Source organism: Brassica napus, chromosome C4 (genome assembly GCF_020379485.1).
Source record: "Brassica napus cultivar Da-Ae chromosome C4, Da-Ae, whole genome shotgun sequence".
Taxonomy (NCBI): domain Eukaryota; kingdom Viridiplantae; phylum Streptophyta; class Magnoliopsida; order Brassicales; family Brassicaceae; genus Brassica; species Brassica napus.
Genome location: NC_063447.1, coordinates 49,781,297 through 49,805,758, shown reverse-complemented (window position 1 = coordinate 49,805,758; position 24,462 = coordinate 49,781,297). Strand labels below are relative to the sequence as shown.

The following is a 24,462-nucleotide window of genomic DNA, read 5'->3' as shown; positions in this document are numbered from 1 at the left end:
GAAGTATTTATTAACCAGGATTAAGATTATTATTTTTTCTAAAAGAAAAGATTAAGATTATTCATTTCTGAGCTGTGTGCGGGTTATATAGTTTCAGGCTTTTCATCGTAGCTAAGGAGAAAAAAATTGTAGACGAGGAGTTCGCGCAACAAGGTGAAGCATTGTGCATTTTTTTTCTTTTGTTTTTTGGTGCAAAATATTTTTTTTTTATAAATCCTATCGGCTGATCCGGCCAGATCCGGGAGGAATGCATTTAATGCTATAGAGTGGAATGGCTACCTCACTGTTTGGTTCGAGTTTGAATACCATCCGAATAATATCAGGGATTGAACTGATCATCTGTTACGATCCACCATATAAACCACATGGGCCGAAACCCAAGCCCAAACTAGCCAAGTAACGATAATTTAGTTCTCAAGGAAAATCAAACCTAGAACTGATGTGGGTAAACACCAAGCCGCAAAAGATTATCACTGGACTACCATTACTTGGTTCAAAGTGTTTATGTGAAGTAAAATATAATGCGGGTTGATTTTATTAATCTGTATAGTTATAATAAAAAAAAATTCTTATTTTGGATATTCAAAGTATTCGAAAAAGTTTGTCGAACATGCAGAATATGAAGAATAATCAAAGTTTAATGGTTATTACATTAGTTATGTACTAAAATGTTTTTTGTCCAAAAAAAATGTACTAAAATATTTAATCCCCATAGTAAAGATTCTAAAATAGACCACTATGCTATCATGATATTGAGCTCATTCCAACCGATGATGCTATACATAGATGGGATCAATTATGATTGTTACGAAGCGAGCAACTGAGTATCTTATTTATATCCCAGATTTTTTTTCTATATACATTTCTTCAATACGAGGAAGTGATAATGCGTGCAAGTTTAGACATGATTTTGCCGGAAACACAAAGAAGTGTTATGATTCATGTAAAAAGAGGCCATAATACATGTGTGGTCTTGTTGTCAAGCGAACCATCATTTCCCACTACACACTCAACTCAAGCCGTTTTGATTCTTCCTCCTCACACTTTTAACGTCGTTTCCAATTATAATTACTACTTATTGTATTTGCTTTCATGATCAATGTGTGTAGTTTACTCTTTTTTACAACGTCTACTTCAAACTGGCAACCCCACGCTTTTTCTACGTGAATTCATGACCAATTACAATCAAATATGATTTAGTGCATTGAGTTCACAATATGCATTGGTTATATTTGGGGCTATGAGAGAAACTAAGGTATGTGCAATCTTAGGAGAGAAACTAAGGTATGTACGTTAATACAAATCGTTTTGATATCTAATTCCATGGTGGATTTCTTTTTGAAGTAACCCATTTAGGATAAGTTTTATTCTTTCCGTTTAAAAGTAGTTTATCATTTTTATAACAAATGTGGTTTTACATTTCTGATGCAAAAGTATTAAAGAGGATTCTACCTTTTTTTTTTAACTTTTTATAAAATGAAGTTTATGAATTGAAAAAAAAATCATATATTTTTTTTGGTCAAAGAAAAAATCATATTTTATTTGACAAACTGTAAGATACATGCATGTTTTAATGAGAGTATGACTGTGAGAGATCAAGCAGCAACTGGAATTATGATTGTGACACTAGAAGTAATCGATACAAACTTAAAGCACCTGAATGAGAGATTGAGCATCTACTGAAAGAAGGGACACACGCCACACACCCAAGGCAAAGTGGATCCACGATCAACCGACCAAGAAGCCATTTCATCCTTTCACCCGAAGCAAAAGACCATTCCTTTGAAACAACATAGAGGCCCGCTCGAAGACCGTCCTCAAGTCTAAGCTAGGACACTCTTCCAAAATCAAGAACCGGCCTTAGAGGGGATAATATTAACCACCAAACCTTAGCATCGCTCAACTTCCACAACCCCACTCCTCTTCAAAGTCAGCTAAATGAAAGGGTGCAGTATCACCACTTCAAGGCCTTGCTACTTCTTTTTGAAGCTCTAAGAGCCGTGAACACAATAAAACAAAGAGACTCCTTGCATGAACTGCTAAGCATGCTACTCAAACTCATGGACAACAAGATGGGCTAGCAAGAACTGAAGTCAAAGAGACTTGATTTTAGAGGGAACATAGCTCACGCCTCCACGCCACATTCAGAGTCTCCGTGAACATAGATCACAAGCCAAACACATACAGAAATGAGCATTCCACCAGTTAGATGGCAAGAAGCGACTATAAAGTCTTACCGTAAGCGTACGCATGCAGCAACGCAAAACTCATGAACGATCTCTAAATCTTGTAGAAGAGACGATGGAGATTGCATCTCCATCGCTACAGCTACAACTCTCACCCAACACGACGGATCGAGTTGTCGAGATGATCGAAAAGGAGAGAGCTTCACCGAGGAAAGCGACCACTGCAGAGAAAGATGGACATGGAGGGAGTGGCAGACGAACTTGCGTGTGGAGAACGACGAAAGATAGGATTCATGGAGCAGACTCACATTTCTCCTGTCGCCATGTCTAATGCCACTGTTTAAAAATTTTAAGTAAATTTTATCACATTTGAATTATGTCACACTGCAAAATCTCATATCAATGCGAATCTATTAAATTTTTGACATTTCCATGTGAATCCATTTCATTTGTGAGAAATAATTATCATTATTCCTATAGGTAAGAAAGTCGCAGCTTGCTAAGAAAGACGTAAAAGAAAAATAACAACCGGCAATCTAAAAAGGTAAAGAGAACATACTTTGTACACACCTTTAATGGCATGACATGTTAAACCATCAATGGAGATAGATTTTACAATAAGTGCTAAAGAAGATCTTTTGTAAAAAAAGAAGAATAAAGAACTTTTATCTGTTTCAAAAAAACAAAAGAACTTTTATTAAGAAAGTGTTTTCTTTTGACTCCAAACTTGGTTAGATGGCAAATTCACCCTATAAACATTCATAGATGAACCTAACCGTAATAATTGCATGTTATCCACTTTTAGTCGTATTAATAAGTTTGAAATATCCAAGTACAAAAATAGAAGCTGGAAATCTTTTCTCACGCTTTTGCAAAAAATGGTCATAAATTAAACATTTTTGGCTGAAATTGTATATGATTATTTATCTACAAAAATACGTTTACAAAAATAATTTCAATAAAAAAACTATCTAATCTATTTAAAGACAAATATACTATGAAATCAACATTTAGTGTTAAAAAGATTTGATCATTTCAACTATAAAATATCAAAGCCTAAAATAACATGAGACCAATATGAACATATATTTTCGTAATATATATTTATATATATAATATCTTAAATCAATCTAATATATATTAAATTTATATCACATTACTTAAAAAACTTAAAAAATCTCAACATAATTATTTTAAGTTTTCATAATATTAGATTAGTAGACGTTTTGGCTCCTCAATAGCTAGCTCCTGAAACTAGTATGTTAGGACCAGTTTGAGTTTTTAAATGAAGTTTTTGATGACAAAAAAAAGAAGAACATAAAGATCCATGTTCCAGCATATCTAATATATTCATAATTCCAAACTTTAACAACACATTAAATAGTTATACATATAAATTTTAATTAATATAAAATTAGATGTTAATTTAAAAAATGCGCGTAAGCGCGTGGATCCAATCTAGTTTAAGATTATATCACTATCATTTACATTTTTTAATCAAACAAAATTTTAGAGACCAAATAAATTGAAACATTTTCACCAAAATGCAGGTATGTGTCTCAATGGTGTCTAAAGATGTTTTACACAGTACTTTCAAAGATTAGTGTACCAAAACCTTAGAGTAAAGACTCTCTGTTTTAGAGTTTGCAAAACTCTAAATTTGATGTTTCAAATTATTTTTCTCCAAAAATAAAACTTCAAACCTGACTTCAAAATTATATATATATATATATATATATATATATATATATATATATATATACACTATGTTCTTTATATTTGTTATAATTAATATAAATTCAAAAAAATTTATAAATAACTAGCACATATATAAAAATATTATAGTAATATTAATTAATAAAATCTTACATCAAATGTATAAAATTATAAATAGAAATACATAACTAAATATTAAACTACAAAAAAATACCACATTATTCCATAAAATTATTTCCGTCATTCTCCATCTTTGGGTACAAAAAAAGTTTTGGACAATATTTTGGAAATTTTGAAGGTTCTTGAGCAAATTTACCAGACTATTAGTGTTATTGTAATATTTAATTTTTCCTAATAGTTATGTCTTCATGTATCTTATTTAAGAGTTTTTTTATTAAGTTTCTTTTATAATATTCTTGTTTTCTAATTATAGTCTTGAGATATTATAAATCTTATTTTAACTTTTTTATTTAATTTTATGTGTAAAATGTTAACTCATAATTTTTTTTGAAATATTTATGATTTATAAAAAATAAGGATTAGAACGATAAATGAGAAAATACTTAAGAATCATAAATGTGATGTGTAATTAATTATAAGGATCAAAATGCAAATAAAAAGAGGAAACTTCAAATTTGAAGTTTTCATTCCTCAAAACTTTATATTTGAAGTTATAGAGTTTTTTTAAAGATGCTTTTAGAGCAGGTGTAGTGAAGGTATGAAGAAGAAATTCTCACTTTTTTAATACTCTTTCCGTTCCCGAAAGTAAGATTTTATAGAGTTTTTTCTTGTTCCACAAAAATAGATTTTTTATATTTTTAAGATATTTTTGTTTATTTTTTAGAAACATTAATTGTGAATATTTGAACTGATTAAATTTTATTAGTGGATGATTATTGTAAAGTGTATTAAAAATTAAATTGTAAATTAAATTGTAAACATTTATTATATTTTTAATAAACATGAAAACTTTAGAAAATCTTATTTTCGGAAATGGAAGGGGTAATAAAATAAAGAGAAAAAGTAAAAGAAATGGTAAGAAAAAGAGGAGAGAAGTGCAGAAGCTATTGTTCTTCAAAAAACTTACAAAAATAGATCAGGGACTCTTCTTTTACATGTTATCTTTTCATTGATCTAATAATTTTTGAATTTAACATTTAATTATACAAATTAATTAAATGATATTATATGTGAAAGGTACTCTTCTAAGAGAGATTGTGTCAATGCTGATGCTCTTGAATTATTGAAAAGAAAATTAAACTTTCTGGCTAGAGGGAAAAAAAAAAACAGTTGAAATGGATTCACCTAAAAGATTGACAAAAACGGGTTTGCGGTGAGAAGAATCAATGACTTTCAACTAGAAAAAGAAACCAATGATACTGTTTCTGAAATCCGAGTGAATGAATTCTCTCATTTATGAAAAAGCTTCACCCCCTTTCTGCTCCTAACTGTGTCCACACCTCTCTCTCTGGTATTTATTAGAATTCTCAATTAAAATAGATTGTCATGTCACACTCAGAGGAAGCTTAATATTATATTAAATTATTAATCTACTCAAAGTTTACATATATCCATGATGCTAGGCACTGACAAAAATGCTCCTTTTTCTTGATTTTATGTCCTTTTGGTTTCTCGTGTACTTGAGAAGCACCACATAGTCAAGTAAACTCTTTTTCTATCTCTATATCTCTCTCCTCATCTTGTCTTCAACTGCTTGAGCTTTCTGGGTTTTTGCATGAAAGACTTTAAAGTAGCTTTAGTGAGATTCTGCTTTCTATAAACTTTTCTTGGGAGAAAGAGAGATTTTATCAAATGGGTTTTGGTTTCTGGGGTTATGCATTGATTCTTCCTCTGTTCTTGAAGCAAGTTTATTGCCAAGAACCAAACACAGATGGTTTCTTTGTCTCTGAATTCTTCAAACAAATGAGTTTAACCTCTGCTCAAGCTTACAACTTCTCTGCTCCCTTTTGCTCATGGCAAGGCTTGTTCTGTGATTCCAACAATGAGCATGTGACTGTGTTAATTGCCACTGGGATGGGTTTATCTGGTCCAATCCCTGACACAACCCTTGGCAAACTCAGCAAGCTCCAGTCTCTGGATCTCAGCAACAACAGAATCTCTGCTTTGCCATCTGATTTCTGGAGTCTGACCACTTTGAAGAGCCTCAACCTCTCCTTCAACCAGATCTCTGGCTCTTTCCCCAGCAATGTTGGCAACTTTGGGCAGCTTGAGTCCCTTGACCTCTCTCACAACAACTTCTCAGGTCAAATCCCTGAGGCTGTGGACTCTCTTGTCAGCTTGAGAGTCTTGAAGTTTGATCACAATGGGTTTCAGATGTCTATCCCAAGAGGACTTCTTGGCTGCCAGTCTCTTGTTTCCATTGATCTCTCCTCTAACCAGCTTGAAGGGTCTCTCCCTGATGGGTTTGCCTCTGCATTTCAGAAGCTCAAAGCTTTGAACATAGCAAGAAACAAGATCCATGGCAGGGACAGAGATTTTTCTGACATGAAGTCCATCACTTCTTTTAACATCTCAGGGAACCAGTTTGAGGGTTCAGCAACAGGTTTGTTCAAGGAGACTCTTGAGGTGGCTGATCTCAGCAAGAACCGGTTTCAAGGTCATATCTCTCAGGTAGATTCCAACTGGACTAGTTTGGTTTATCTAGACTTGTCTGAGAATGAGCTCAGTGGAGATATCTTCAAGAATCTCACACTACTAAAGAAGCTTAAGCACTTAAATCTAGCTTGGAACAGATTCAACAGAGGGGTGTTTCCTAGGATCCAGATGATCTCTGGTTTGGAGTATCTCAACTTGTCTAACACAAATCTCTCTGGTCACATACCAATAGAGATCTCAGAGCTGAGTGACTTGAACACACTTGATGTTTCTGGAAACCATCTATCAGGAAACATCCCTCTGTTGAGTATCAAGAGCCTCGCGGCTATCGATGTTTCCAGGAACAATTTGACTGGAGAGATACCAATGCCTATCATTGAGAAGCTCCAGTGGATGGAGAGTTTCAACTTCTCTTACAACAACTTAACGTTTTGCACTGAAAAATTCTCGCCTGAAACTCTCACCAGATCCTTCTTTGGCTCTACAAGCAGCTGCCCTATCGCTGCAGACCCTGCGCTCTTCAAGAGGAGACGCTCAGCCACTGGAGTACTCAAGGTGGCTTTGGCGGTGACGCTCTCCGCCATGTTCTTACTCATAGCAGCTTTGGTTTTTGTAGCGTTTGGCCACAAAAGGAAAGTTAAAACCAGTGAAGCCAAAGATGTCTCAGTTAAGGAAGAACAAAGCATCTCAGGTCCGTTTTCTTTCCAGACAGATTCCACCACATGGGTGGCTGATGTCAAGCAGGCAAACGCGGTTCCCGTCGTTATCTTTGAGAAGCCGTTGCTGAACATCACCTTCTCAGATCTCTTGTCTGCGACTTCCCATTTCGACAGAGACACTCTTTTAGCAGAAGGTAAGTTCGGTCCGGTCTACAGAGGCTTCCTCCCTGGTGGGATCCATGTAGCTGTAAAAGTTTTGGTCCATGGCTCGACTCTTAGCGACCAAGAAGCAGCTAGAGAGCTGGAGTTTCTTGGGAGAATCAAGCATCCGAATCTTGTTCCGTTAACTGGATACTGCATAGCTGGTGATCAGAGGATAGCTATCTATGAGTACATGGAGAACGGTAACTTGCAAAACCTGCTTCAAGACCTGCCGTTTGGAGTTCAGACAACAGATGACTGGAGCACGGATACATGGGAAGAAGAAGGTGACAATGGAATCCAAAACATAGGGCATGAAGGTCCGGTTGCAACGTGGCGGTTTAGGCACATGATTGCGCTTGGAACGGCCAGAGCATTGGCCTTCCTTCACCACGGTTGTTCACCGCCAATGATCCATAGGGATGTGAAAGCTAGTAGCGTCTATCTTGACCAGAACTTGGAACCGAGATTGTCTGATTTTGGTTTGGCTAAAGTCCTTGGAAGCGGATTGGACGATGAGATTGCCAACGGCTCGCCCGGTTATCTCCCTCCTGAGTTCTTGCAGCCTGAGCAAGAACTGCCAACGACAAAATCTGATGTATATTGCTTTGGTGTTGTTCTGTTTGAGCTGGTCACAGGGAAGAAACCTGTTGGAGATGAGTATCTTGATGAGAAAGATACAGACCTCGTGACTTGGATTAGAAGTTTGGTTAGGAAGAGTCAAGGATCAAAGGCTATTGATCCGAAAATACAACAGACGGGCTCAGAAGATCAGATGGAAGAAGCTCTCAAGATTGGGTACCTTTGCACGGCTGATCTTCCTTCAAAGCGCCCAAGCATGCAACAAGTAGTTGGTCTTCTCAAAGATATTGAACCAAAGCCTAATCAATGAAACACCAATCCTCTGCAGATGTTTGGTTTCTCTTTTAATGTTTTGATCTTCCTTGAAAAATCTGTTTTGCTCTTTTCTATGGTTGCATGTGGGCTTTGTTTGCTTTGTACATCTATCTATAAAGAACTTCTTGGTTCACATAAAACTTGTGCTTACAGTGAGATCATGAATCTGTATTTGATCACAATCAAAGGAATATACTGACTTACAGATTCTACTTCAAGGAATAGAAACAGAGGAAAAGAACTGCAAATTAGGAAGACGCCAGGACAAAGCAGAGAAGGCGAGCGAGGAAGATGCCAGAAGAGAAGAAGTTGATGCAGGGAGGTAGGCGTAATATTAAAAATAATATAAAAATATAGTTACACATCTGAGACGAAGAATTGAACTAATGCAATAAATAAAACCAATCCGATTTGATTAATAATAATCTAAAATAACTATACTTCACTTTGAAGGAATATACTAGATTTTGATCCGCGCTAAAGCGCGGATTTATTTTCTTTTCTTTTTTCAATTGACAAATATTTAGTAAATGGCATATTTTATATATTTGTGTTTTATTTTATAAAAGCCTTAAAATTTTTATTTTTTTTATCGTGTTTCATTTTAAATGACTATTTATGTTTAAAAAATTAAACTTTATTTTTTTAATGAATTAAGTTGGTATAACTCTAATAAATTAATTTTATTATGTGGTTAATATTTTTAATAAAAATAATTATATACTTTTAATAAAGATTTATACTTTTCAATGAAAAAATCAATTTTTTTTTATGAATGCTTAAATTATATTAAGAAAAGAAAAAAAATAATTAAGAATGGTTGAAAAAAAATTATTTGAACTTGGATTCAATGGCCCAAAGGAAAAAAAAAATGTGAGAATTGGATCTGATTTCTTAATCGGCCCAAATGGCCCAAGAGAGATCTGATGTGGACAGTGGGCTGGATACGAAAAAAATGGCCCAATATAGATGTGTTATTAATATTACTTGATTGCCCTTAATGAAACATGCAATGTTAGTAAAGAAAGGGTACACTAAGGTAAAAAGGACAATAGGATCCTGCTTTAATAGTATAGATGTAACTTAGTATACCAACGAAATGAGTAACTGGATTAATCCAATTTTTTATAACCAAAATCAAAGGTCTGATAAATATAAAAACATATTATTTCTATAGTATTAATTTACTTATTTTATACATATAAATTAGGAGATACTTCAAAAGTATAAATAAACAAAAGTGAGAATCTTAATTAATTTTTAAATTTTATTTATTTTGTAAAATATATATGCCCGAGATTTCTTTTTTTTTTTCATCCTATGCATGAGATTTCAAAATGTTATTTTTATATTCTTTTATGTAATTCTTAATCGATACTTTAGTTTATTTTGTCTATTTGATACTCAAAAAAATATTATGTTATACATAATCTTACTAAAATATATTTCTATTTCTAAAAGAACAACTAACCTAAATGCAAATAAAAAAAATTAATTAAAAATATAATTTATTTAAAACAAAGAAAAACATTATGCTTGAATTTAGAGAATTGGATGCAATCTAATATATCCAAGTGATAACACACCGAGTAGATATTAAATATACAAAATCACATGTCTAACTAAAAAAAACATATTATCAATAATATAAACCAAACATATAAATTATACAATTATCTAAATTAAAATTAAAATATTTATCAACTACTATAACATAATTATTTTATAAATATTTATATTCGTGTATGAGCACGAAGAAATTACCTAGAATGATGGTTGATGGCAATGGTTGAACTGTTGACGCTACCACATTGGATAACCATTCTGCCAAGGAGTGTTCCACTGGTTGAATTGAGGCTTGGATTGATTGAACTGGTTCATGCCTCTTCCACGGTACTCACTACTCACTGACTGATAAGTTTGACTCATCTTTTCGAACTTGTCATTTCTTTCCTGTCAAATCGCAATGATTCCGGACTTCCGGTGAGAGAAAGAAACTGTGCATGTAGGGATCACGAGCTTTAGGAGTTGACGGATCCTTAGTCGTCAGATTCGCTAAACTAGCTATTAACGGCTGAGATCTTAAGGTTGTATTTCTACTGTGATAGATTGTAACGTAACCATTGATCGGTATATCAAAGGTTACGTTTATGTTTATGTTTATGTTTTTAGATATTGGCGATGGTTGTTATCTCATCTTATAAAACAGCTCCGGCCTCATTTCACATTTGACTTCAAAATAGATTTTGAAATAAAAAATGTTTTACTCTATTTTTGAAAAACTGAAGTTACATTAAAGATACTCTTATTAATATTGTTGGACCTCTATTTAAAAATTGAATAAAAAATGGTTTGTAAATAAATGTTTTGCGAATTTTAATCAGAATTTCAACAGTACTGCGCGCATGTAATAAAAGGAGAGTTTTGTCTTACAACTTAGAAGTGACGTGATGAAATGTTTAGTACTTAAGAGCTATAAATGTAAGAGAAATGTTGATTCTTAAACAGAATATACTGTATATGGTAATCTGTTTGGAGTCCATCAACAGATTTTTACAACGTTTCAGAATTCAAATTCCTCTATCTCATCATTCCGCCAATTCTTCTTGAAAAAAGCATGTAATCTGACAATGCCATATGCTTTTTCGCAGAACTTGCAATCGACATTTAAACACGACATGATCAATGCCTCACTCTCGAGAAGAATGGTTTCAAGTTCACGGCTACAAATTGTATAGCCACATCTCTGTATAAATCTACAGTGCGAGAGGTTAAGGATCGTTAGGTTTTCGAGGCTTGTGATTAGAGGCAAAACTTTGCGAATATCAATGATGTCGCAAATACGCAAACTCAGATTCTTGAGGTTTGGAAATAAACGAACGATTTCCTCAACTTTAACTTCAGTAAGGCGCCAACCCATAATTTTCAAGTTGGTGAGGTTTATACAGCTCTCTCCGCTAGCTTGAATCGTGTGTGTCCAGGTTAATGATGCGTCAATGATTAACGTTTGGAGATTCTTCCATTGCCTGAATGCAAATTGATATGAATTCTCACTTAAGTGGCACCATTGTGGTAAGGCAAGCTTTCTTATGTTTGGCATCCTAAAAAAAAAAAAAAAAAAGTAATGAGAGATGAGGCAAACCGGGCTTGTAATTCTAGCTTTGGTAGATTTACCTTTGCGCAGCGATGATGAGATCCTCATCAGTTAAGTAGGTATCATAGTTGAAGAATAGGTTGATGGGGACAGTGCTGCTGAATTTAGTGCTTTCAAACAAAATCTTATTACAACGTTACACATGTTCGTTTGCCTTTTCATCTTCGACCCGGGAGTTTGGTAATCGAGGATGGCTGAAGTCCACACGTTGGAGATTTGCGAGGTTGATTGTTTTCCAAAGAGATTTTTCGTGAGATGCAAGGAACCAAGAGATGCAGACACGTGATGCTCCCATGGTAACATCTATTACGTTGAGCTTCTCGAAAATCTTGACCAAAACATCTCTATCCATGTTTTCCCATTTCAGGTTTTTTCTTGATCTCACCACCATCACATTGCAGCTACATAAAAAAATACATTTAGATGAAATATGAAAATGATGGATTTAAATTTATAAAGCAAGTGAAGAGGAGAAAAACATTGAACAAAGGAGAGATTTCATTGTGAGTTTCCATCTATGGGCTCTTCTTGGACCATCTAATCTCTTCATCTCAATGCACGTTAAAGAGATTTTTTTTTATAAAAACTATTAGAGATATTTCTAAGGAGTAAAGCAAAACAACGAGTGAATTTATATGAAAATCAGCGTGGAAAAAACTTCTACACACAACAAAGAGCAGCTTGATTATGTGTAAAAGGTCCACAATAACTCGTTAAATATATCATGTGCAGCCCATAAACTATAATCATACACACCAAACCTTTTGTCCTCCTCACACTTGACTTTAAGAAAAACTAATTAAAATAAATATTTTATCTTATAATAAATTATATTTTTCTCGATTCAGTAAACAATTATATCTTTGTTGTAAAGTTTCAAAGCTGTATATTATGTTGTTGTTCTCGATTAATTTGCAATTACTTGCATCCATAACATTTTCTACTTATACCCGCATATTAATCAAACTTAGTTACAGGAGGCAAAAAATCCAAATCAAAAAAATCAAACCGAATGTGATCAAAAAAAGATAGTGCCGAACAATATTGGTTAAATATCCGAACATATTCAAAATTTTGGTATCTAGAGACCTGAAACTACTGAACCCGACTCAAACCGAAGTATTTTGATACCCAAATGTATTTGAAATAGATTTATATACTTAAATATATTAATTATTTTTAGAATTAATATAAAATATTTTGAAGTTTTCTAAAAATAAAGAGTTATTCTTGGGTCCACCCCCTAGGGTGAACCTCTAGGTTTACCAGCCAATATGATTTTTTATTTCAAAGTCTATATCTTTTAAAAAAGGAAACAAAATATTATCAAGTTATATTATGTTTTTAAAATAAAAAGTAAAACAAAAATACCAGCTACAGAAAAAAAAATTAAAAAAATCTTTTTAACGTCGTCAGCAAAACACTAAACCCTAAATCCTAATCCCTAAACCCTAAATCCTAAACTCTAAACCCTTGGGTAAACCTAAATCCTAAACCCTTGGGTAAACCCTAAACCGTTGGATAAATCTTAAACTCTATATAAAAACACTAAACCCTAAAACTCTAAACCCTAAATCCTAAACCCTAAACCCTTGAGTGTTTTAGTATTTAGTGATTTTGATTTAGAGTTTAAGATTTATCCTAGAGTTTAAGATTTATCCTAGAGTTTAGGGTTTACCCAAGGGTTTAGGGTTTAGGATTTAGAGTTTAGGGATTAGGATTTAGGGTTTAATGTTTTGCTGACGACGTTAAAAATTTTGTTTTTGTAACTACTACTATTTTTTATTTATTTCTTTTTACCTTTTAATTTTAAAAAGATAATATAATTTGACAATATTTTGTTTTCTTTTTTAAAAGGTATCGAATATGAAATAACACAATCCTATTCATAGGGGGTGAACCCAAGAATAAGTCAAAAATAAATGTCTAAATTAAATAGCTAAACAGTACTCAAAACATAAAAAAACTTAAAATAACTATTATATATCCGAATATTTATGCCAATCCCCATTTTAGTATTAAGTTTAGGTATTTTAGAGCATGTTTATTGTAGGTCTCTTAGGTTGGATCTTTCAGCGTAATATAAGATACGGTCTCTTAGCTTTTAACTAAAAAAGCTAAGAGACGTCTCTTAAAATACGCGAAGAGCAATCTAAGAGACCTGCAATAAACATGCTCTAATTAGCATGCATTATTCAATTTTATATTAAATATATTTTTTATTTTCAAATGATTGATAAATTTAAGGTATATATGAATTATAATTTTTTTAAAATAGTTTAAATAGGTTTTCCGAACCTACAAAGATCCAAATCAAATCTGAACCAAATTTTTTTAAAATAGTTTAAATAGTTTAAATAGGTTTTCCGAACCTACAAAGATCCAAATCAAATCTGAACCTTAGAGCAGCATTAACGCAAGGGGAGAGAGCGTGGGTTCTAAATTTTTTTTTTTTTGTCCGATTTAAAAAAAAATAAAAATAAACCAATCGCGGACTGGCATGTGTCAGTGAAACCGTGAAAAAAAGGCAAAACCCTCACAAACTCACTTCTTACTGAAGAAGTACAAGAGACGAATTTTAAATAATGGTAGATCCCGCATGATTTTAAATTTTATTTTTTTGGAAAGGCCCGCCTTAAGAGGCACCGTTATTGAAGCTCTCAAGGACCTAAAAACGTGATATGATTCCAACTGAAAACGGAATCCACGGTATAAACTACTTATATCATAACCCTTTTTGTTATCCTATCTTTGTTGTCCATATATACATATATATATCAACAAGACTATGTAGACTTTGTGGTTTGTGGCGTCTTTGTTTATTTGTAATCACATAATTACAGCTGATGAATTTATAAATATGTACTCGATGTATTTCAATATGTTTCGCTGTACATCTTCGTAGATGAAATATAGATAAAGCAGCATATATGTTAATTCTGAATGTTTTTTTTTTTTTTGATAAACCCTATCAGCTGATCTGGTCGGCCCTGGAAAGAACGCACTTTGTGCTACAGAGTGGAGTAGACCGAAAGCGTACCACACTGCCTGACCCGAATTTAGAATACCTTCCGACTAATGTCAGGAGATGGACCAATCATCTGTTATGGCCCACCATGTAAACCAATTGGGCCGAAGTCCAAGCCCAGACTGACCAAATAGTGATAATTTAGTTTCCAGGGGGAATCAAATCCAGTACTAATGTGGATACACACCAAGCCCCAAGAGATTGCCACTAGACTACCACCACTTGGTTATTAATTCTGAATGTTAGTATTTGAAAATGGCTAAGTAAATAGATTTTGTTTATTCAATAGTTACATCCATCAGACTAGTCGATAACCACATTCATCATCACGTTAGTCAAATTTTGGTCCAAATTACCTATTTGTTATCACCCCCAACACAATCACTAGGCTGGGAATGTGAAACTATTAACAGAATCTTTGGCTTTCTCTTGAATTAGATAACTTAGGTTTAAGGTTTAATCATGAGTCAGTTTTTTTTAGTAACACAATGGTTGAGGAGGTTCTGAGCAGATGAGGTGGAACGATAAGGAAGGCCATAAGGGTATTAAATGTAAATTAATAAAATTTATTTTTATCTCAGTATTATAGTCTATAAATACCTAATCACCCAAAGCTCACTTGACTCAGGCTTCCAAGTCTTGTAAACAAGACAGACAAAGAGATACTGCATACTAATGGCTAATATGCCAGGTTCATCGAAGCTCCTTGCGGTGATGCTTTTCTCATTCGTGGCGCTTTTCGTAATCTCCCAGGCTCGAACCTTTCCTACTGGTACGTTTCCACATACATCATCATACAAACATATAATATCAAATCAAATTTTGATGAATCATTGGTTTCGTATCAACAGCGGCAGTATTATTAGGTAATATGGTTATGACCTGTATACAGGTAGGAAATTAACTGATTATCCGCCTAAAACGTATGGACCTTATCCTGTTCCTGTTCCTACGCAATGTTTCTACCCACCTTATTGTCGTCCATGAGAGAATTTGGTCACATGAATTATTACCAAATAAAATAAGGTGATGTATTGTGTATATGGGTTATGGGTATTTACAGTATTGCAGTTTGTAATGAATAAGTGATATTTATGTTTCTTTTGTTGGCCATCATGATGATATCTCTGTTTAATGAACCAAAGTTACCTCCAGTGCCATCCCGAACTTTTCCGAGGCTCAAAACATGTCAAAGTAATGTGGCCCATACAATTATATTTTAAAACTGTTAATGAAAAACTTTATGTACAATTTAGTTGTGAACTAGCTCGAAGCATTGAACAAAAAGAAACGACTCAGAATCTTTTGAGACTGTAGCCACAGCTTCACCAAGGCTTTGTAAACGTTCCATAAATTCTGTTTTTAAATTAAAAAAAACTTACAAACAAAATGTTTTATCTATTATGAAAGCCTTTTAACAACAAAAAATAATGTTTTATTTATACATAAAAGTCCCCTCGAATCCGTCCATATATGCCACCTACGCATGGGATGAGCAGCTCCTCACCTAACTCTTAGGAAAAATCTCACGTGCGCGAATATAGATAACTGAACTAAGCAAAAATTAAATTTACTTGTTCCGTTACAAAGACGACAAATCCAGAACCGGGTCGGATAAAAAGACCCGTATTAAACGGGTCGGATACTAAATCCTCGTTAAAGATAAACACAACTTCTCCTTCTATATAATACGATTTGCTCCGACGCCTGTGAACGTCCGTCACTTTCACTTCCACTTCCACTTCCACTTCCTCTCTATTGTTCATCAACAGCCAAAGCCATGCCTCACACTCTCGGTCTCACCAAACCCAACTCCACTGATCATCCCAAGGTTAGTCTCGTATTCCCTTTCGTATCAAATGATCCACCGTTTAAGATCCGTAGATTTGATCGACTTAGATCGGTTTTTTTTGTTGAGCAGATCTCGTTCGCTGCGAAGGAGATCGATGTGACGGAGTGGAAAGGGGACTTACTCGTTGTTGGCGTGACGGAGAAAGACTTGACTAAAGACGATGGTTCGAAGTTCGAGAACCCGATCTTGAACAAGCTCGATGCTCACACGATTGGACTTTTAGGTTTAGTCTCATCGGAGGAAGATTTCGCTGGCAAACCGGGTCAGTCAACGGTTCTTAGGCTTCCCGGTTTAGCAACCAAACGAATCGGTTTGATCGGTTTAGGAAAAACCGCTTCATCATCATCTCCAGCAGCTTTTCATAGCCTTGGTGAAGGTGTGGCTACTGTCTCAAAGGCTTCTCAGTCAAGTACTGTTGCTGTTGCTCTTGCCTCACCTGAGAGTGAATCCAAGCTTAGCTCTGCTTCAGCTTTAGCTTCAGGTAAACAAACGCAAAAGTTCGAGTCTTTGTAAGTTCTAGTATCGAGTCTTTTGGGTGCTTACTGTTGACTTGTGTGGACAGGCGTGGTGCTGGGGCTATTCGAAGACGGGAGGTATAAGTCTGAATCAAAGAAACCATCTTTGAGCTCTGTGGATATCATTGGGTTTGGAACTGGACCTGAAGTTGAGAAGAAGCTTAAGTATGCTGAAGATGTTTCTTACGGTGTGATTTTCGGGAGAGAGCTCATTAACTCTCCTGCTAATGTGCTCACTCCTGGTATGGATCATCAGTGTCATGTTTTATGTAGTGTCTGTGTTTCAGTGAGTTGTACTGACTCTGATATGGTTTTGTGTCGTTTTTCAGCTGTGCTAGCTGAGGAAGCAGCAAAAGTGGCTTCTACGTACAGTGATGTGTTTACAGCGAACATCTTGAACGAGGAGCAATGCAAGGAGTTGAAGATGGGATCTTATCTAGCGGTTGCTGCAGCGTCGGCTAATCCTCCTTTCTTCATTCACCTTGTGTATAAACCTTCCAGTGGCGATGTTAAGACCAAACTTGCTCTTGTTGGAAAAGGATTGACCTTTGACAGGTGAGCATTCCACATCTGCTTTGTATTGGTCTCTTGTTTCTTGTTGTTGATTGAAAGTTTTTTGTTCTTAGTGGTGGCTACAACATTAAGACTGGACCTGGCTGCTCCATTGAGCTCATGAAATTCGACATGGGCGGTTCAGCTGCTGTTCTTGGTGCTGCTAAAGCCATTGGTGAGATTAAGCCTCCTGGTGTTGAGGTAATCTTCTTCTCCCATCAAATTCTTGTGGGGATAAGTGTATCTCATCATGACAACTAACCATTTGGTTTTCCACAACCAGGTTCATTTCATCGTTGCAGCCTGTGAGAATATGATTAGTGGAACTGGAATGAGACCTGGAGATGTCATCACAGCCTCAAATGGAAAGACCATTGAGGTATCAGAGAATATTTACTATTTTGAGTTTTTTACTTTGTATGGCGTTGCTAAGTTGTTGGCAATGGTGTTTTCAGGTGAACAACACAGATGCTGAAGGTCGTTTAACACTTGCTGATGCTCTAGTGTATGCTTGTAACCAAGGCGTTGACAAGGTATTGCGTCTGTTTCTTTTTTTTTTATTGACAATAATAGTTAAGAGGAGATTGTTTTAGTCGAATATTGTGAAATAACTTGCAGATTGTTGACCTCGCTACATTGACCGGAGCCTGTGTTATTGCTCTTGGAACATCAGTGGCAGGTACGTTAGCTAAATAGCCATAAAGAAACCATATTGACTTACTTTTGAGTTGGTATTCTTTGATCAACACTAGTTCGTGATGGTTAATTGTTCGGTGCTTTTCACTTGGCAGGGATCTACACACCTAATGACGAGCTTGCAAAGGAAGTGATTGCTGCGTCAGAGAAGAGTGGAGAGAAGCTGTGGAGGATGCCATTAGAAGAGAGCTATTGGGAGATGATGAAGTCTGGATGTGCTGATATGGTCAACACAGGTGGGCGTGCGGGAGGTTCCATCACCGCAGCTCTCTTCTTGAAACAGGTGAAAACAAATAGTATTGTTGAAGAATATATAACATGTTACTGATATAAAATAATTGGTGAAAAATGACAAGAGTGATAATTTTCGTGGTTTCTCTCTCTCTCTCAGTTTGTGAGCGAGCAGGTGCAATGGATGCATATAGACATGGCTGGACCGGTGTGGAACGAGAAGAAGAAGTCTGGGACTGGGTTTGGTGTGTCCACTCTTGTGGAATGGGTGCAGACCAATTCTTCTTCGTAGAGGATGAGATCAGATGTTTCTCGGGTGTTGAACTGGTTGGTTACTGGTTTTAATAAGGTGTCATAAGTTATTGTGTTTTGGATGTTTCTTACTTGCTCCGAACAGTAACATTATCAGATGTTGAATAAAAGGTGTCTTTTGCTTTGTGTCGTGCAAAAAAAAAAAATCTGTCTGAAATTTTCTTGCTTCTGAATCTTCAACATTTTGTCCTTTCACTAGTTGGACTAGTTTTAAGGGAAGTGCGACCTTGTTCTTCATTTACGGTAAACCTAGAATAATTCCTGAAACTATTTGGTTTCAGATCAAATTATGTAATTGTTCTAGAAAAATCAATAAAAGATAGGCAAATCTCCAAAATAGCACATTTCTAAGTTTATATCACAAAAATAGCACTCAAAAACTAAAATGACCAAAATAGCACTTTTCTAAGTTTATCGTTTGAAAATTTTAATTTTTTTTATTTTTCAAAATTTGAAATCTTATCCCCAAAACCTCATTTCTAAACTCTAAACCCTAAACCCTAAACCATAAACCCTAAACTCTAAACCCTAAACCCTAAACCCTAAACTTTAAACCTTAAACCCTAAAATCTAAACCCTAAACCCTAAACCCTAAATCCTAAACCTCACCCTTTAACTCTAAACCCTAAGTTTGTGACTTTTGATAAAACATTAAGTGCTATTATTGTGACTTTTGACCTTGAGTGCTAGTTTGGGAACATAAACTTGATTTAGTGCTATTTTTGTCTTTTTCTCATAAAAAATCCTATAATATCATTGACGAATAAATAGAAAATGTCTACACTTGTTATTATAAGTTTTTAGTTTCCAATTGATAATATTTATTTTCAATTTGTATATAATAAAAATATGAGAAATACCCAGATATACTTTAAAAAGATTTTATCACAAATATAGGGTTAAATACTTAGGATTTAAGGTTAATGGATGGCATTTTGGGATTGTGGTTTAAATTTTTTTTTTTAAATTAAAATTAAAATTTGAATAAAATTTTAAAAATAGTTTGAAAAAGCATTGTCGAATTTTAAAACAAAAAATTTGAAAAAAAATCGAAAAGAAAAGTTTCAAAAAAAATAAAAAAATTGATAAAAAGTTCGAATTTGAAAACATATAATTCGAAACTATAAAAAATTATTTTTTGTTTATTTATATTTATATATCTAAGATATAAGTGTCTTTTAAATGAAATATTTTGGTCATTTTCCTACTTGAAGACTTTTTGTGACAAAAACTTAAAAATAACATATTTGAGAGAATTCCTTAATAAATATATAGATTTCAGAATTTTTTAATATTTTTTAAATACAAATCACAATGACGTTAGTTTCTATAAATATATATTATAATTAAAATTAGAGAAAAATTGCGGGGGATACCTATGATTGACAAAATAATTAAAGATATAGAGAAACCTGTTTAAAACACTGTTATCATTTCATATTCCCCATGATGTTCCTGATTTAACTTTGTGCCTCGATTCACACTCTAACATTGGTCTGGAAGTTCGGGTAGTCCCTCGGATTCGGGTCGTATCTTTGGGTTTTTTGGTTTCATAGTCTTCCTATGTCTCGTACTAAAATTTTATTAGTACAGACGGATTCAGTATCATATATATCAATTTTTAATGTGACCATTCACATTCTGAAGACAGAAAATCGGTAGTAAAGTTGGGAGGTTAAACCTTCTACTTAAACCCACCGATTTGTCTGAAGGATGTCTGATTCATAGAAATATGATTGTGTCTGATTCATAGAAATATGATTGATTTCTTCAGAAATCACACACCAAATTGAATACATATTTAATAGTCTGATGAAGATAACGACATAGACAAAGGTAGCATGTGTCTGTGCGTTAGTCTCCGGAAGTGTTTGCTGCTTTGGAGGCAGAGCCAGAACAATATATATATATTCCTATGGGTACGTGAGATTCTTCAACACCTGTTTCTCTTCTTTCTTATGGCTGCTTCTGCTAAAGAGCTGTTAGAACTTGAGGAACCCTTTGGTTTCTCGTGTTGCTGCTTTGATTGGTCCACTGTAGATAGACTTTGGATTAAGGACGTGGTGGTTGCGCTTATGACAACACCTATTGTTTTACCTCCAACTCTTGAAGCTTGGGGATAAGCTGTACCTTAGCTGTTTTCTATTCGTCGCATTCCCTTGCCACTTCATTAAAAAAGAATTGATAAAGAGAATTGTGATATCATGGAAAGTCAATGATATTGATAAATGTATCTTTTTCACACCCGAAAAACCAAATCAAAGGCTTTGGTTCTATAGCTTATTGAAAAAGCATCTACATCATTTATTTCATACGGTAATCATATTGGTGGTTAAATTAAATAGGAATCAATTAACAATGACATCCATCCACCTCGGAATGACTCTTGTACTTTCACTTTAGATAAACTGTGTATTCAAGTAGTTGATATTTTGGATCGTGTAAGATGTGATATGTAGTTTAGAATATGAGTACGATATGTTTTTAAATTTGTGTGAGTCACAAAAAAAACAATTAAAAAAGAAACAGATGATAGAAGCAACTGAAATATTGACTATGAAATTCATTAATATTTTATTGTTATGATTTATATAATATTTTTAATTTTCATTATTAGTGTGCTTAGAGTGATAGAATGTCCAAAATCTATCTACCATAATTAAGAACAATGCCCAAAAGGAAAAATGTCCAAAAAGAGTAAGAAATTTCAGTGTAGTTGAACAAAATAAAACAGCAAGATCTTTGACAAGAAAATATCAATGTCCAACCAAATATCAATGTATTTGACCAAAAATAGTAATGGCCAATCCAACAAACTCAGTCAATGTGGCTAGTCCATAGACAGTATAAATATAATCTCATTTGGACAACTCAACTCCAAATATCACCAAAACTGTTTATATAAAAACCTTTAGCCTTGTAACTGATCCAGAGTGAAAATACTATGAAACTCTTCACTATCTCCATGATGACCATTATGGTTATCTCGATAGTATTTGTCCAAGTACCATCCACTACTCAAGCAAGACCGTTGGAGATAACAGACAATCAAAATCATTTCAAAAGTCACGTCTTTGAATAGCTTTGTGTCTACGGTATTAGTTGAACACAGTGTTGATGGGTATAAGAAAGATATCGTAAATGTTCAAGCAAAAATATTGAAAAATATTGATGTTTTTTCCCCTACAGATCCATGGAACAGTTCTGGTATAGAAAATCCAAAAATGGATGGGCATGCGCCTATAACGCCCCGACTGTCCACAGCTAATGGGCCGTCCACGCCCGCTCTCTCGGCCCGTGGACCCATCTCATTCCAGCGATCGGTCCGTTAATTTTTCTAAAGGCTCGAAATCATTGTTTACTGACCCAACAATCACCATCCGACCTTTTTTCATGCTTTGGCCCTCACTCGCACGCTATCGCGAATCACTTTCCGATAGGTCACCCATCTTTCCATTACTCCAGCTCAAGCACGCTTAGCTCTGGAGTTCTTTCAGGATGTGCACCGGAAAAGGAGCTCAAGCACGCTTAGCTCTGGAGTTCTTTCAGGATGTGCTCCGGAAAAGGTAAGTCAACTTTGGTGACATAGGTAGCCAAATAAATTCTCTTAAGTATTTTCACATATCACAACTCGGGATGTTACAATTCACTCCCTCTCAAAGAACACAACGTTTTCGTTGTGCCCCACGACAGGTCTCAATATGCCTCTCAGGTCAGAACTGAAATGGCTAACCAGCTCTGATACACTTGTAACGCTCCGACCGCCCACAGCTAATGGACCACCCATGCCCGCTCTCTCGGCCCGTGGGCCCATCCCGTTCCAGCGCGGTCAGTTAATTTTTCTAAAGGCTCGAAATCATTGTTTACTGACCCTGCAATCACCACTCGACCTTTTCCCATGCTTTGGCCTCACTCGCACGCTATCGCGAATCACTTCCCGATAGGTCACCCATCCTTCCATTACTCCAGCTCAAGCACGCTTAACTCTGAAGTTCTTTCAGGATGTGCTCCGGAAAAGGTAAGTCAACTTTGGTGACATAGGTAGCCAAATCAATTCTCTTAAGTCTTTTCACATATCACAACTCGGGATGTTACAGCGCCACAACTCAGTATTGATGCTTTTCTCCTTACAGATCTAGGAAACAGTGCTGGTATAGGACATCCGAAAATGAATGGACATGCACCACGGTTCAATATTGATGCTTTTTCCCCTACAGATCCAGAGAATAGTCATGGTATAGGACATCCGAAAATGGATGTACATGCACCACAGACACAGTGATTACTTCAAAGTAGCAAGGAAACTGAAGAAAAATGATGAATCGACGAAAGATTTTGCGCCAACTGATCCAGGGAACAGTCCTGGTATAGGACATCCAAAAATGGATGTACATGCACCACGGCTCGGTGTAATTTAAAAGTAAAAAAGAAAACTGAAGAAAAACGACTGAGCTAAAAAAATTTTGCGCCAATATTCATTAAAAATAAAATGATGTAAATCTTCTTTTTATTAAAATAATATAAATCTACTGTTGAGATTGGCATGAATTTTCATTATGTCAAATCAAAATTTTCGATATTAAAATGTTCAATTTTAGAAAAATGTGAAGTTGTTATTTAGAGTTCTATAACTTTATGAGTTAAATATAGTTGTTAGAAATACAAATTTTATACTATTACTTGTAAGACTACAATTATATTTTTTTCCACAAATAATATTATTTTAAATAGTATAAATATTTATTTTATTTTTTGATAATATAGATACTCAAATCTAATAAAATAAACTATTGAGATTTTTTTTGAAACACCCATAAGTTGGATACAACTTTTAAACAATACATTCAATCAAACATATCTTAACATTTGCGTTTAAGTTTTAATGTTTATTTTTTAGTGTTTAAATATTTAAGGGAAAGGGTTGGGCTTACACTTTTATAAATGATTATTGAACATTTATAAATGATTCAAAATAGTTAGTTTAATCTCGCTAACAAAAGAAAAAGAGTTAGCTTAATCTCTTATCACAATTTAGGGTATTCATGAAAATAATTATTCTTTTTAAGAAAATCAACAATGGTATCAAATTTGTGGTAAAATTAAAACTTCCTTTTCTATAGTACTCTTTTTCATTTAAATTATTTATTTATATTCAATCAAAATTGTGAATAATCAATATACAAAGAATTGAGAAGCAAAAGCTGAAGATCTTTAAGAAAAAAAACTAAAGATCTTCCATAAACATGATACAAAGTAAGTGAAAACAAATGCGCTAAAAAGTTGTTTAGAAGATTTGTTTCTTTTTTAATTATATTCTAAAGTGGCTAAAAAAATACAAAGCTTTCTTTTTTTTTTTGTTGTGGAGACTGGAAATATGAAATGTAGTTTTTATGTGTGTGTGTTTTTTTTGAGAAAGGACTTTTATGTCATATGCTAGAATTTATTCATTGGAGAGTTGGTGCAAAATATTTTTTGATTAGTTGTTTTTCTTCAATTTCCTTACTACTTTGAAGTCATCTCTTAGAGCATCTCCAAAAAGGAACTATATTTTGAAGTTTCCAAAACTCTATATTTGAAGTTTCAATGTGTTCTTCTCCAAAAGTAAAACTTCAAACCTAACTTCAAAATTATTTATATTTTACACTATGGTCCTTATATTTTTCATAGTTGATGTAAATTCATAAAACTTCTATAAATAACTAGTACATATATATAAATATTACAGACATATTAATTAAAAAAATATTACACTAAAATATAAAATTATAAATAAAAGTACATAGTTAAATATTAAACTGCAAACAAATAGTACATTATTCCATAAAATTATTTCCGTAATGCTCACAT

The 24,462-nt window shown here is 34.1% G+C and overlaps 2 protein-coding genes and 1 pseudogene across 2 annotated transcripts; 2 read left to right on the top strand and 1 right to left on the bottom strand.

Annotated features, from left to right (window-relative positions):
• The first annotated feature begins 5,204 nt into the window (after positions 1-5,204).
• On the top strand, positions 5,205-8,415 carry LOC106446633 (probable LRR receptor-like serine/threonine-protein kinase At2g24230). The gene has a single exon (XM_013888413.3). The coding sequence runs from the start codon at positions 5,715-5,717 to the stop codon at positions 8,268-8,270; it is 2,556 nt and encodes an 851-aa protein (XP_013743867.2). The 5' UTR covers positions 5,205-5,714; the 3' UTR covers positions 8,271-8,415.
• A 1,229-nt stretch (positions 8,416-9,644) lies between these two features.
• Positions 9,645-12,666, bottom strand: LOC106450126 (annotated as a pseudogene).
• Positions 12,667-16,028: 3,362 nt separating this feature from the next.
• On the top strand, positions 16,029-18,739 carry LOC106446632 (leucine aminopeptidase 1). The gene is made up of 10 exons (XM_013888412.3): positions 16,029-16,288; positions 16,379-16,790; positions 16,872-17,066; positions 17,154-17,379; positions 17,451-17,577; positions 17,660-17,755; positions 17,832-17,909; positions 17,995-18,055; positions 18,168-18,355; positions 18,464-18,739. Exons 1-10 carry the CDS (start codon positions 16,238-16,240, stop codon positions 18,593-18,595), a joined length of 1,566 nt encoding a protein of 521 aa, XP_013743866.1. The 5' UTR covers positions 16,029-16,237; the 3' UTR covers positions 18,596-18,739.
• The last annotated feature ends 5,723 nt before the right edge of the window (positions 18,740-24,462 follow it).

Excerpts from the sequence above, each read along its gene's own strand:
- LOC106446633 (XM_013888413.3), top strand. The coding sequence starts at position 5,715 with ATGGGTTTTGGTTTCTGGGGTTATGCATTGATTCTTCCTCTGTTCTTG.
- LOC106446632 (XM_013888412.3), top strand. The coding sequence starts at position 16,238 with ATGCCTCACACTCTCGGTCTCACCAAACCCAACTCCACTGATCATCCC. Across the intron at positions 17,756-17,831 it reads CAAATGGAAAGACCATTGAG|GTGAACAACACAGATGCTGA; the intron begins GTATCAGAGAAT and ends TGGTGTTTTCAG. Across the intron at positions 18,056-18,167 it reads TCTTGGAACATCAGTGGCAG|GGATCTACACACCTAATGAC; the intron begins GTACGTTAGCTA and ends TTCACTTGGCAG.